Source organism: Anarhichas minor, unplaced genomic scaffold (genome assembly GCF_050575085.1).
Source record: "Anarhichas minor isolate MPS153535 unplaced genomic scaffold, ASM5057508v1 ptg000058l, whole genome shotgun sequence".
NCBI classification, from domain to species: Eukaryota; Metazoa; Chordata; class Actinopteri; order Perciformes; family Anarhichadidae; genus Anarhichas; species Anarhichas minor.
This window is the reverse complement of record NW_027466504.1, coordinates 4,223,227-4,237,408: the sequence shown is the minus strand read 5'-3', so window position 1 is coordinate 4,237,408 and position 14,182 is coordinate 4,223,227. Positions and strand designations below refer to the sequence as shown.

General features: G+C 41.3%; 1 protein-coding gene across 1 annotated transcript; it reads right to left on the bottom strand.

Annotated features, from left to right (window-relative positions):
- Positions 1-8,991: 8,991 nt before the first annotated feature.
- On the bottom strand, positions 8,992-11,926 carry LOC142932804 (transmembrane protein 229B-like). Its single transcript, XM_076076878.1, has 2 exons — positions 11,803-11,926; positions 8,992-9,461 (listed from the first exon to the last, which is right to left on the bottom strand). Exons 1-2 carry the CDS (start codon positions 11,852-11,854, stop codon positions 8,992-8,994), a joined length of 522 nt encoding a protein of 173 aa, XP_075932993.1. The 5' UTR covers positions 11,855-11,926.
- Between the last annotated feature and the right edge of the window lie 2,256 nt (positions 11,927-14,182).

Below are 14,182 nucleotides of genomic sequence, written 5' to 3'. Positions count from 1 at the left end.
CTTCCAAAAGAGTTCAGCCATGTACTGTATTTGCTTCCACCTTTTCCTGCTGTATAGATCACTTTGATCGAATAGTCCTGGTGGCATGATTGGTTTGCCTTTTAACATTAGAATGTGGTTTGGTGTGAGAGCTTCGAGGTCATCTGGGTCATCTGAGACTTTTGTGATGGGTCTGTCATTTAGAATTGCTTCAACCTCACAGAAAATAGTCTGGAGTCCTTCATCGTCCAGAATTTGCTGTTGAAGCACTGAGGTGAGAACACCTTTCACGGAACGAATCAGGCGCTCCCAGATGCCGCCTTGATGGGAAGCTGCTGGTGTGTTAAAGTTCCATTTTATGCCATCCTGGACCAAAGCCCTTTGAATTTTGCATGATTCAAAACAGCCAGACTTTCCTTCAGCTCTCGGTTGGCTCCAACAAAGTTTGTGCCATTATCAGACCTGATAGTGGAGACTGCACCTCGTCTACAGATGAACCTTCGTACTGCATTTATACAGGAGTCTGTGTCCAGTGTATATGCCACTTCCAAGTGCACAGCACGACTGGTAAGACAGGTGAAAAGCACTCCATATCTCTTCAGAAGACTTCTACCTCTTTTAACATTGATGGGTCCAAAATAGTCAACTCCAACATTTGTAAAAGGAGCTTTATCAGGCAGCACTCTCTCCTCCGGCAAGTCTGCCATCTTCTGTTCACCAAGCTTTCCTCTGTTGCGTCTACAAACAACACAATCAGATATGACTTTCCTGGCAGCAGAGTTTGCATTAATGATCCAGTACTTTTGCCGTGACCTTGACAGCATGTGATTTCTTCCAGCATGTCCCAGCTGATGATGGATATGGCGCAAAATCAGCGTGGATACATGCAGGTCTTTGGACAAAATGACTGGATGTTTGAATTCTGCTGGCAGTGCTGCTTTACTTAGCCGACCACCAACTCTGAGGATTTCATCATCCATTACTGGGTCCAGTTTGTACAGCGGACTTTCTTTGGGGACGTTTTTAAAGCATCCTTTCAGTGAGGCAATTTCAGCTTTGAACTTGTGTCGTTGTACATATTGAATGATTGACTGCTCTGCCTTAGCAAGATCTTCAGGTGTTAGGCTTTGTCCTTTGAGTGTGGCTGTAAAGCTTTGAACTTTTCTTTCCACTTCATGCTCCTGATTCTTCAGATTATCTTTCCTGATGCCTGCAGAAGCACAAAACTCCTTTCTCTTCTGTCCCAATAACAGGAGAAGTTCCTTGACCTTCAGAAACCAAGCGACAGATGTTTTTAGTCTAGTCCAAGATGAAAAATAGTAGATCAGGTGGTTGGTGGCATTTTCCAAATCCTTGATGATAGCATTTACCATTAAGTCCCTTTTGACCTCTGGGTCATCTGCAGAAATCACATCAAGCTTCACATCCAGTTTAGGCCACTCCTTCTTTGAATGATAGAGAAACTCAGGTCCATTTATCCATCTCCTGCTTTTCAGGAAATCCTCAGCTCTCATTCCTCTTGATGCTTCATCTGCTGGATTCTCCTTGGAACCCACATATCTCCACTGATCCACATCTGCTGCTTCTCTGATGAAAGAGGTTCTGTTTGCCACAAAAGTGTGGAATCGTCTGGTTTCACTAGAGATATACTTAAGGGCTGTTGTGCTGTCCGTCCAGAAGACCGACTTCTCCAGCTTGAGTTGCAACTCTTTCCGAAGCATTTTATCCACACGAACAGCAAGAACTGCGGCTGTAAGTTCCAGTCGAGGAATTGTGGTCTGCTTTAGTGGAGCAACTCTGGCCTTTCCCAAGAGAAATGCAACATGTACTTTATCATCAGTTTCCAATCTCACATAAGACACAGTTCCATAGCCAACTTGACTGGCATCCGAAAAATGGTGAAGTTGTGCTGTAGCAGGTTCTCCAAAGTCTCTGGGTTTAATACAGCGGTCCACTTTGAACTCAGACATCCTTTTCAGGTCCTCAAGCCAATTCGACCATTGTTCAGAGAAAGAGTGGGGAATAGCATCATCCCACCCCAGGTTTCTCCTACAAAGCTCCTGCAGTAACAGCTTGGCTGGCATACTGAATGGGGCTAGAAATCCCAAAGGGTCATAAAGTGAGCTGACCACTGACAAAATGCCTCTTCTGGTGTTTGGCTGTTCTTGTAATGATGTCCTGAACTTGAACTTGTCAGTTTCAATGCACCACTCTAGTCCTAGTGCTCGCTCCATTGGAAGTTGGTCTGTATCCAAATCCAGTTCCACCATTTCTTTTGGTCTTTTGTCCTCAGTGATTGACAGCAGCACTGTGCGGCTGTTGCTGATCCATCTTGAAAGATTGAATCCTCCTTTATGACAGAGAGCATTCAAATCTTTGATCATTTGCAGTGCCTCCTCCTCTGACGCCATGGATTTCAGGCAGTCATCCACATAAAAATGATGTCTGACTGTATTTGTCACTTCTGGAGGGAAATGTTGGACATTATCATCTGCAGTTCTCCTCAAAGCATAATTTGCACAACTTGGTGAGGATACAGCTCCGAACAGATGTACTTTCATCCGATACTCCAGTGGAGACTGTGCAGTGTCACCATCAGACCACCAGAGGAAGCGGAGAAAGTTGATGTGCTTTTCTGAGACATGAACTTGATGAAACATGGCTTGGATGTCGGCCATTACTGCAACGGGCTCTTGCCTAAATCGGACGAGGACTCCAATAAGAGTGTTAGTAAGATCAGGTCCCTGCAAGAGCTGGCAGTTCAGTGATGTCCCTTTAAAAGTTGCTCCACAATCAAAAACAACTCTCAGTTTGCCTTTTCTGGGATGATAGACTCCATGATGAGGGATATACCACACCTCTCCATCACTTTGTTCGAGTTGATCAGCAGGTACCATCTCGGCATATCCTCGAGTTATCATGTTGTTTAGGAATGCGGTGTATTCCTCCTTAAATGGAACATTCTTGACAAATTTTCTTTTCAGGCTTCGGAGGCGCTGTTCTGCAACACAGCGATTGTTAGGCAAGACAGAATTTTCCTGTCTGAAAGGTAAGTCAACACAGTAATGGTCTCCAGTTAATACTGTTGTGTTGCTCATAACATTCATGAACTTGATGTCTTCTCTGGACATTTCAATCTGCTCCTCTGATCTCTCATTAAAGTCATGGTTATACTGTTTAACCAGCATTCCTTGCAGATGTTCCACAGATATTCGGTTGGCTGTTACAGCAGGGCAGCCACTCTTACTCCTACTGCTTCCGCCGCGAAGTGGACCATTAATGACCCAACCAACTCTGGTTCTGACCGCATAAGGTCCTTCATCCTGGCTGTTTATCAGCTCCCAAGGCTCCATCACTTTTGGAGCATCAGTTCCAATTAGTAGCTCAACACTTGCGTCAATGTCGTGGAGCTTAACATCCTTGAGATAAGACCATTGATCAAGATCCTCCTCTCGTGGAACGTTGAGTATAGAAACAGGCATGCTCTTTTGAGTTAGAACATCAGGTAACTCAATGAAATCATTTGTGCTCATACCAGACACTTCAAGACCTGACAGAATATGTGCATTTACAATCTTCTTTTGACTCATTGTTCTCAGCAGAATACTGGTCTTTTTACCCTTCAAGTTCAGTTTTCTTGCCAAGTTCTCTGTACAGAATGTGCCGGAACTCCCTGGATCCAAGAAGGCATATGTCTGCACCGTTTTGTTACCCCTCTGGCTCTTGACTTTGACAGCGACAATAGAAAAGATGGAATTATCTTCATAACCAGCCCCAATATGGCCGCAGGTCTGAGTCATGGTGGTTGAGACACTTGGAGGGCTCACAGACTGTTGGGCTTGTTGAAAGGTTGTTCTTTTATCTTGCCACTCTATGTGAAGGACTCCTGGGTGCTTTTGGTGACACACATTGCAATCCAAGCGACTCCTGCAGTCTTTGCTTGTGTGGCCTACTTTCAGGCAACCAAAACAAATACCCTGTTCCTTGATAAAGTTGATTTTATCACGATGTCCTTTCACTTTAAACTGTGAGCATTTATCCAATGTGTGACAACTTTGTGTACAAAACAGACAGTTGTTAGAGGAAGACTTAGTCTTGTTTCCTGTGTACTGAGTGATGACTCCTTTTACTGCAGTAACATTGGTGGCAAAGCTGCTTCCTTTTTTCCTTTGCTTCAAGTGACTAACGTTGGGGACCTTCAAGTTGGTAGGTTGAGAGTCCTGAATGTTGCCAAAAAGTGGATCTGAGGCAATTCTGACTTGTTTTTCAATGAAAGCAACAAGATCCTTAAACAGTGCTCTCTGGCCACTTCGCTCTTGCAGATCACAAGCAACATTTCTCCACCGTTCCCTTAATTTATAAGGAAGTTTCAAGATGGTGCTCCTCATATTAGATGGTAGGTCCAGTTCCTTCATATGCATCATTTGCTCTGTTAGATTTGAGCATCCTCGCAGAAACAGGGAAAATGATTGCAATGCTTTAATATCTTCACTTTTAACAGGTGTCCAGTTGAGAATCTTTTCCATATACGTAGATGCAATTTTGTATTCGTTTCCAAAGTGCTCTGCTAGAAGATTTTTGGCTCGGTGGTATCCCTGATCTGAAGGTAGATGTTGACAACTGCACACCAAGTCTCTTGGCTGCCCCCTGGTGTATTGTTCGAGAAAGTGTAAACAGTCACTCCAATTAGTTGTCTTCTCCTCCACTCCATTCTCAAAAGCTCTGATGAAAGACCTGTACTGAAGAGGGTCTCCATCAAACACAGGAATATTTCTTACAGGAAGGACAGAGCACAGATTTTGCTGGACCAGCAGAGCAGCGATGTCATTTTGTCTTTGCATCACATTTACAATGTCATTCTGATGGGGTTGAGGTTGCACAAGTCCTGCTTGATTTTCATTCACAGTTTGTGTTGCTTGAACTAGAGCATCAGTCTTTAATAGCATCTCATCAATTTGTGTGTTTGACCTTTGTTTAGGCCTAACAACTTGTGGTTGTGTTATGGGATCAGACACAGAAATAGCATCCACTTTAACAGGAACAAAGGTGTAGGCATGGGGATTCAATTGTCTTGCTTCTTTGGATTTGTTCCTTTCAAAATAAGAGTTCATTCCGTCCGAACATTTTGAGCCACGCTGGGATGAATTGATTTCCAAGACATGAAGCTTTGCATTTGTAGCTGCCAATTCCGTTTCAAGTTCCAATTGTTCTTTTTCTTTCTTCAACTTTTCCTCTTGAGCTTCTATTAAATGTTTCCTTTTTAGAGCAGCAACACGCTCCGTCAGTGCTGCCTTGTCGGCCTCAGCTCTAATGCGTGCAGATGATGTTGATGAAATCCGTGATAGCTGGGAATGTGTCTTTACAGATGTCCTCTTTACACTTGACACATTAGAAGCACTATCTTCAGGGTTTATTTCATCTGCAACACTTTGGTCGTCGAGAGAGTCTTTATTTGGCTGCACATATGGGTGACCCATTTCAGACAGCCAGCTGTTTACCTTTTCAGTGAAGTCACAGAACATTGTCATTTAGAACATTGTCATTTTTTCTTTGAAGTACTGATTTTGCCTTGTAACTTCATCTTGAGGTAAAGGTAAGCTCACAAAAGATGTATGCATGTCATTTGCATCTTGGTAACACTTGATGAACATAGAAAGCTCAGCATTCACTGAATTTACATTTTCATTGGAAGTCATTAATGCACTTATGTTTCTCAAACACTTTTTGGCTTGTTTGCATTTTGCAGTCCTTTTTTGCTGGTACATTTCCGTGTAGAACTCCAAGCCTTTAGAAGTCATTTTAATGTCTCTTCTTGCTGAAGGCGTTTCAACATCCTTCGCCTGAACGTCAGACATTTTGAACACTTCTTCCAAACTGCTTGTCGCACATCAATCAAATCCGTCGGACGTGAATGCAGGTAAAGTGCAGCAAAAAACAGCAACGGTGCTAACAGGCCGATCAGGTCCAATTCACCACACACACACTGAAGTCGGGTTTTTTAATGAATGAAAGCCGCCGATAGTGGTGCGCGGGTGTTGCGCAATGTTCATTTGTAGCGATTCAACGCAGTCAGGTTTAAACATCCAGAAGCATGTACATCACTGTGAATACGGACTTTTAAACTCCACTCGTTTCACCGTCTTCCTATACGGCAGTCGTATCACGTACCCGTTTCTTCTGAGATGTTTCAGCGCTTTGTTGATCCGCTCCAAAGCAGTTGTCCCGCTGACGTTGAATCCAAGAGTGATGAATGAAACAATCCTCTTTGATCATCCATACGAAATCCAAAACGATCCAATGTCCAACGATGAGGGATCGGTCCTTTGAGTCCAAGGGCGTAGTTTTTACTTTGAGTCCAAGGGCGTAGTTTTTACTTTGAGTCCAAGGGCGTAGTTTTTACTTTATGTAGTGGCCATTTGTCGACTTCATCCAACTTAAACAAACAATACTCAAACGCCACTGATGCACCGTGGTCGGTATTTTTACGCAGCCAGAAGAGAGTGGATTGTCCATGCAGGATTCCGATTTTTGTGTTTATTGAATAAAGCAAATAAACGAACAAACAAACGAACTAACAAAAACTCCTGTCGTGCTGTCTCTCCTGTGATGTGATATGCTGGTAAAAACTATACGCCCACCCCGGTGCATGCTGGTCCTATCCTTCTACTCATATATATAGCAACAGGTGCCCACAGTAATTACCCAAAAAACAATATAACTAAACAAATTACTATTAAAGAGAAAAATAATCTTAATATATAAAACATCTACAATAATTAAACAATACTACTTATAAATGAAATAACAAAATACAATATCAAATAAATAGCTCCAACAGACAGTATGATCAGTTTGTGAATATAGAACTGCATTTATTTGTGCATTAAACTGACTACAAATGTAAGCAAGTTATTCCCAATTTACCATCCACTGGAGTCCTGGATTTGCTTACTGTTTGTATATTCAAGTTAAGTTACTAATGTAGCCTGAACCAATGATCACTAAAGGGATAAATAAATGTGGGAATAAAAAATGATTTTGTGTTGTGTTGTGTATACATGATTTAATTGAGCAAAGTTAGCATTCTCAGACCACTTACGGGACCAACCATGTTGCACACGGTGCAGATTATCAAGTGGCAGATTTTCAGCGACTGTTAGATTTGATAAGTGCAGAATGGAGAAAAGCTTACTGTTCACTGACTATGAGTTTAGTTTTGGAGTTCACATGTCTACTATTAAAAGAGCAGTGTGTAGGATTTAGTGGCACTGGTGAGGTTGCAGATTACAACCAACCGAAAACCTCTCCGCTCCTCCTTCCTTTTAAAGAACTATGGTGGCTTTCAGGTGACGAAAAAACGAGAAAGACTCTCTCTAGACCGAGTGTTTGGTGGACTTCATGAAGAGGACCCTATGTAGGTAGTGAAGATAGTTTCAGGTGATTATAAACTAATGAAAACATAGTTGTGAATATAGTATTTAATTTCAGCCAATAGATCCCCTAAATCCTGCACACTGGCCCTTGAACTGTAACTTTGGCCTATAGTTTGTATTTCACTTTCTTAACACATATAGGAGACTGATTCTAAGTATTTAGTATTAAGACAATCCAAATATGATTCAAACAATCTCATGTATAATGAAATAGTTGACATTTTAGCTAATACACTCATTCATCTTCTTGCTGAGATTTAGATGAGAAAGTCCCTTTCATGTTTCTTACGTATAGAGTTAGACTGGTGACTAGCTTAGCTTAGCATAAAGACTATAAGCAGGGGGAAACAGCTAGTATGGTTCTGTCCAAAGTAAAAAAAAACTGAAAATGTCAAACTGATTAACTAACCCACATATGCCATGTGTTTCATTAATTCCCAAACAGACATGTTAAAATTACAATCTGTGGTTTTACAGAGAATTCTGTGGTTGAACAATTTATTGGCGACAAGCAGATGAGCGTAGTGACAGGCAACAAGCAGACACTCCAGGGAGTCGTCACGCCTGGCTAACTTATAGTTTAGCACTAAACCCCCGTAAAACCCAGGCGGCAACCTCCGGTTCGGCCGAGTGAAACCAATGAGGAAGTGTCTTAAAACCTGCATTATCTCTACTGACCAGCAGGGGGCGACTCCTCTGGTTGCAAGAAGAAGTCAGATTGTATGGAAGTCTATGAGAAGATGACTCTACTTCTCACTTGATTTATTACCTCAGTAAACATTGTAAACATGAGTTTATGGTCTCTTTTGTTGCAAGTCTTCAATACAGCATGACGTTCATTTAGTAAATTATGGTCCATTTAGAGTCAAACAGACCATAAAGAGAAGTATGCTTTAGGGCGGGCTTACTGTGATTTACAGGTTGCTACCGCTACCAGAGCCGTTTACGGCATCTCTACGCCGCTTCTCTGCTTTCCAAATATGGTAACTTCCGTTCATCGTTTGCAAAAAGTCAAGATGGCAATGGCCAAATCGTCAAATTGAATGCTTCATAACGGCAGTCCACAAACCAATAGGTGATGTCACAATGACTACGTCCACTTGTCTATGGTGAAACCACAACTTGCTGTTTTTACACTATTTACTTTACTTTGGTTTTTGTCCAAGCTAGCTCTTTCTTTCTTTTTCTAGTCTTTGAGCAAAGCTAAACTAAGCTAAGCATCTCTTAGCTGCTTTGTTTATAACGTACAGATATGAGAAAGTGTCTATCTTCATATCTAACTTCCAGCAAAAAATGAAATTAATTTATTCCCAAAAGGCCATACTATTACTTTAAAGCTGTCATACATTACGCTACCAAAACAGTTTTCCTAGTATGCAATGGTCCCGTCTTATTTTAATCAGCAAGAGAAAGAAAAACGCTCACAGATTGAAATTAAAACATTGTTAGATTTATTGGCACAACTCAGGGACGTGCAACATGCTTTTTAAACCTTTTTAAAAATCAATATGTCAAAAACAATGTCCATAAATGCTTTGTAGTTGCTTTTGGAAGTGCAGTTTTCCAGACTGGTATCCATTCAGTTGTGCAGTCTTATCCTCAGAGTGTTCCCGATCACATGCTGCTCAGCTATGAATGCTGCCACCGTCCAGGGCAGAGCGTACTCCAGAGTCACCAGTCCTCCCAGGTTGTAGCTGTAACCTGAGTAGTCCCAGGGACAGGCCCCCAGCAAACTCAGCCCCGCCCCCCAGCTGAACTCCCACAGGTAGATGAACATGGTGTAGGCCGCCAGACGCGCTGGTAGTGGTAGACGGCGAGCCAGCAGCCGGGCTCTCAGGACCTCAATGAGGTAGATGGCGATGGCGTACATGGGCAGCGCCCACAGGCTGCTGTGGCCCGCCAGCCTACTGTCCTGGGTGCTGCACCAGTCACACACGGCAGTGAAGGCCACCTCACAGAGGCAGCCATGCAGTGCATACACGTAGAGACGAGCTGCGGTAGTGAGAGGACGACTCGGTGCTGCTGAGGCTCCGTCATCAGCACCAGTCCCTGTCACAAAGAAGCTGTTATTTACACGACGTTTTTGGCTGTTTTTTGTAAGATTTTCAAAATGTGGGAAAAAACAAACATGTGATGGTACACTAACACGATTTTAACGTTAGCAAAGATTCTCTATGTTTTGAAATGTTATAAAGTGAAAGAATCAATCTACAGGGTGAAAAAATAAAAAGTGCTTTGAGCCAGGCATAGATCCATTGATTGTCTGGCAACCTCACGGAAAGTACAAGACTTTAAAAGGTTCCCGCCCCAAATATTGTGTTTGACACACAAAACCCATAAACCAACAAATTGCCATTTTTATTTTACAGTTTTTGTTCTTGAGATATGTTAATAAGTGAGGGAAAACTTCACCATCAAAATGACCATTTGTATATCAAATACACACCCCGCGTTACCTTCCTGAAGAAACCTTTGTACCTCCGCATAGTCTCACGCTTGCACAGACGCGCTCCTCGTCCATGCTTTCTTTTTTTAGTAAAGATGGATGTGTCTGGGGAGTAGTGAGTATGGTTATGCACAAAGTGAGACTTGGATTATACTCCACGAGTTGTGTGAGTTTCTAAACAAGTTTTGATATAGTATTGGCGTTCAGAATTTTTCTCTATTTTAGTTTTCTCCGTTCACCGAGGAGGCATGGCGGGACATTTTTTTTTCTTCACTGCGTGTGTAATTGGTAAACAAATGATCATTTCGAGGGTGGAGAATTAAAAGACCTTTAAAAGACCTGAGAGGCCGTTAACTTTGGACGGAGCCAGTCAGCGTCAATTGTTATGTTAAGCTATAAGCCAATCTTCTCATCTCCCTCTTTGCGAGAAAACGAATAAGCGAATGTCCCAAAATGTTGAACTACCCCTTTAAGTTAAGTAAACTTCTTAAGTTAAAATACTAAAATAAAAGTAAAATGACTACACGGATATGCTAAATTGTTTCAGTGACAGGTGTCGCACATTCCGTACATGTTGAAAATATGAATCTAATAATTTATGTTTCTCAGCTGATCATAATTCAAACCATGGCCATACTTTACTGTTGTGCCACATTAGGGATGTAATGACATCGATTTAGATTTACACTGTGGCTGCGTGAATTGTGTCTTTAGAGCGGTACAATAGGCGCACAAAATGTGTGTGATGTGTCAGGGAGACCGCGAAGGGTTATCAGTGACCCTCAGCAGCTGGGTGTGTTGGGAGAGCTGCCAAGAACACACACTTATTGATAGATGATAGAGCTGACTGTAAAACTGCAATTAGACTATTCTATGGTATAACAGTCGTTTTTTTAGTTTTTTTTTAATGTTGGTTCCCAACCTACAAGCAGTTGTGATAAATATTTGTTTATAACATTTCAGATCTACCTGGATTGTTTATCATGTTTAAAATGTAAAATGTTCTGTCTCTCAAATCTCTTTTGATAATCAAAACAAGCTGATTTAAAGAATTTTAAGGTTATTTACAAATTTACAATTTAGATTTACATTAATGACAGATTTACAGTAGTTCTTGGATGTTCTTGGACCCTGTATTTAAAATAAACTGTCAGTTATTTTTGGGAGTGATAGCAGCTTGACATGACACGCTTTGAATTTTATTGGCTTGTTTGCATTGGGATTATTCGTTGCTCCCACTTTTGTTTTTCGACGATGCCGTTGAAGCATGGTGACCAAAACTGGTGCCTAAGAAAACCGTAGCGTAAGTTTATTAATCACTGCAGCAATTACAATGAGATGTATTTTCTTATAGAAATGTTAATCACAGAATTCTCCAGTCCAAACAATTCATCTTTAATGTCTCTTTTGATTGCTTTTAAATGGGTGGAACCATAGCTCTTATATAACTCTCTTGATAGAGAAAACACAGTATTCCCATGATCTCAATTTAAAAAAAAAGAGGATACAATAAAATGTTATTACAAAACAATTTAATGGAAGTACAATTTACTTCTCTTTTTTTATCTAGATTTTCTTCCCCACACTAAAATACCGGCTCTCCAGTGCGCACATACAGTCCTGTTCCGTCCCATAGTGTACATGCTCTACTCTGGATTAACAGCCTTAGAGCCCAGTTTAGCCCAGTGAAAGGCTTGGAGAATCTTCAACAGGTTTTCACTCTGCGCTATACAACGAAAGTGCCATTCACCATGAACAAATCAACTAGGTGACTAAAAAAAAAAGTCAACAATGGTCTCATAATAGCATTGAATCAAAACTCCATCACTTGGTAGACTTCAACTGAGATTAGGATGCAATGCCAACAGACGCCATACTGTGCCTCAAAGTGTGGCCTTCCACAATTGCTTAACATCATAAATTAAACACAGTAATAATTCTCACCTTGGTCATTACCACCTCGAGTTCCTCTCGCATTTAGCTTTCTCGCCTCCATCCCCGGGCAGCATATGGGTCCTTGTGCTTTTATAATCCCTCCGCTTCCCTGTGTGTGTGTGTGTGTGTGTGTGTGTGTGTGTGTGTGTGTGTGTGTGTGGATCTTGGGCTAACCATTAAGCGGCTCTGTGTTATCACAGCGACGCCTCTGTCACAGGCTGAGGTCCAAGGGATGGACCCTGGAAGCTAAAGCCTGGACCCACCTGAGGAACAAAAAAACGTCTGTGTGCAGTATTGATCTGGCACCGGGACGCTGTGGCTGCGTGAATTGTGTCTTTAGAGCGGTACAATAGGGGCACAAAATGTGTGTGATGTGTCAGGGAGACCGCGAAGGGTTATCAGTGACCCTCAGCAGCTGGGTGTGTTGGGAGAGCTGCCAAGAACACACACTTATTGATAGATGATAGAGCTGACTGTAAAACTGCAATTAGACTATTCTATAACAGTCGTTTTTTCTTTTTTTTTATGTTGGTTCCCAACCTTCAAGCAGTTGTGATAAATATTTGTTTATAACATTTCAGATCTACCTGGATTGTTTATCATGTTTAAAATGTAAAATGTTCTGTCTCTCAAATCTCTTTTGATAATCAAAACAAGCTGATTTAAAAAATGTTAAGGTTATTTACAAATTTACCAAAAAACAACAACAACAACATATAAGTGAGTGATATGTTCAAGTTGCAAAGTTATTGCAGGTCTGCATGTTGAGATACTGTGTGCCTTTGTACATAGAGCCTTCATTTCAATGCATTTGTCATATGAAATGTCAGGTTTTGTGTGATTTAATGGCTAGATAAGGTATTAGTCGTTGGTATTGGTAATTAGTCGTTATAAATATTGTTTGTACATTTCGCTTATTTTAACTTAAAGCAGTTTAACAGTCGAACTCCCAGTAAGGAGATTTACCTTATAAAGATTGTTATTTGTCATTCATCTGCAATTAAAGAAATAATTAACTTAGAATTTACTCACTAAGCAGTAAAGCTGCCAGCACACATATAAACACACACTGTATAAATATGGACGCCGAGCTCTACCGTACAGTTTCACACATGCACAGCGTACGTTGTAACCATAAAGTGTCTCTGTGAGCAGATGTCAGTCCTGACATGGTGCCACTGCTGAGTCCCGTGTGTTTGTTCTGTGTGTACTCTAATAAAACAGTTCGATGAATGGCGGACCTTTAGATCAGAGTCCAGTGATTCTAGCAAACACACCTTCAGGGCTGGGAAGGGGGACTGCACCGCTCGATGGGAGTCAATGACCATAAAGTTATCGCGCAGACAAAGGTCTCTTCACACAGCGGCGAGCCGGGCTCACTCTGTGTGTGTGTGTGTGTTGCATTGTTTGATGCTGAATTGTCACCAAAGAATATTTGGTTAGGGAAATCAACGTCATAACAACACAGAGAGCCTTCACTTGTTGCTCTTTTCGAATCACTCATCATCATTGTTGAGTCGGTCTGGTGTGGTAAATTGAACGCACATGAATTAGATTGAAATTAATTGAAATGAACAAAGATGAGATGAGATGAGAGAAGATGAGAAAAAACAGGGTGTGATGGGATACGATGCGATCCTAGACAATGAGGGATGATGAGACGTGAGAAGCTGAGATGCTGTGATGAGATTTGAGAATATAAGAGACGAGACGATGTGATGAGATGGGAGAAATTATGACATTTGAGAAAAGGAGATGATGTGATGAGTTATGAGAAGATGAGATGACGTAATGAGATTACACAATATCATTTCTGATGGAGCCCTGGCAAAGACAGTAGCAATATAGTATTTAAATCTTTTGACACCGCGCTAAATTTGTCACTGTTTTAACTTTTGTGCAGTATGATAGTGAACACTTTAAGCTGATGTCTAATGTGTCTTTGACATTCTTCTGCAAGACATGTTTTACTTTGAAAATATTGAGGACTGTGAGTGTTTCCGTTTCCGCAAGATATCATTGATCCTTCTCTCTGAAGACTTTCTTTACATTCAACGCCAACCACAGACATGTCATGTTATGTATGTTTATGAGCAGGACTACCACAATAGGGAAGACGCTGGAAGGAAAAACTGCCGTATATACTGCCGTTTTATTTAGCCATAAATTTAAATGATGTACTATTATGGCAATGCTCGTATTATTTTTTTTCTGCTCGGAAACCCAGCGGACATGTTTCCGTGTGACACATCAATCATTTCACAAGAACGTAAAGCGTAAACGTTTGAGGGGAGCTGGTGCAACAGCGTTTTAGAAGTAAAGAAAGACAGGCAATATGTGATGACGCTGCAGTGCGTTTATAAACCCAACTGCGGTGTGGACACAGTGA

Coding starts and splice junctions, on each gene's coding strand:
- LOC142932804 (XM_076076878.1), bottom strand. CDS start 11,854: ATGGAGGCGAGAAAGCTAAATGCGAGAGGAACTCGAGGTGGTAATGAC. Junction 9,462..11,802: donor TCGAGGTGGTAATGACCAAG/GTGAGAATTATT, acceptor TCTTTGTGACAG/GGACTGGTGCTGATGACGGA.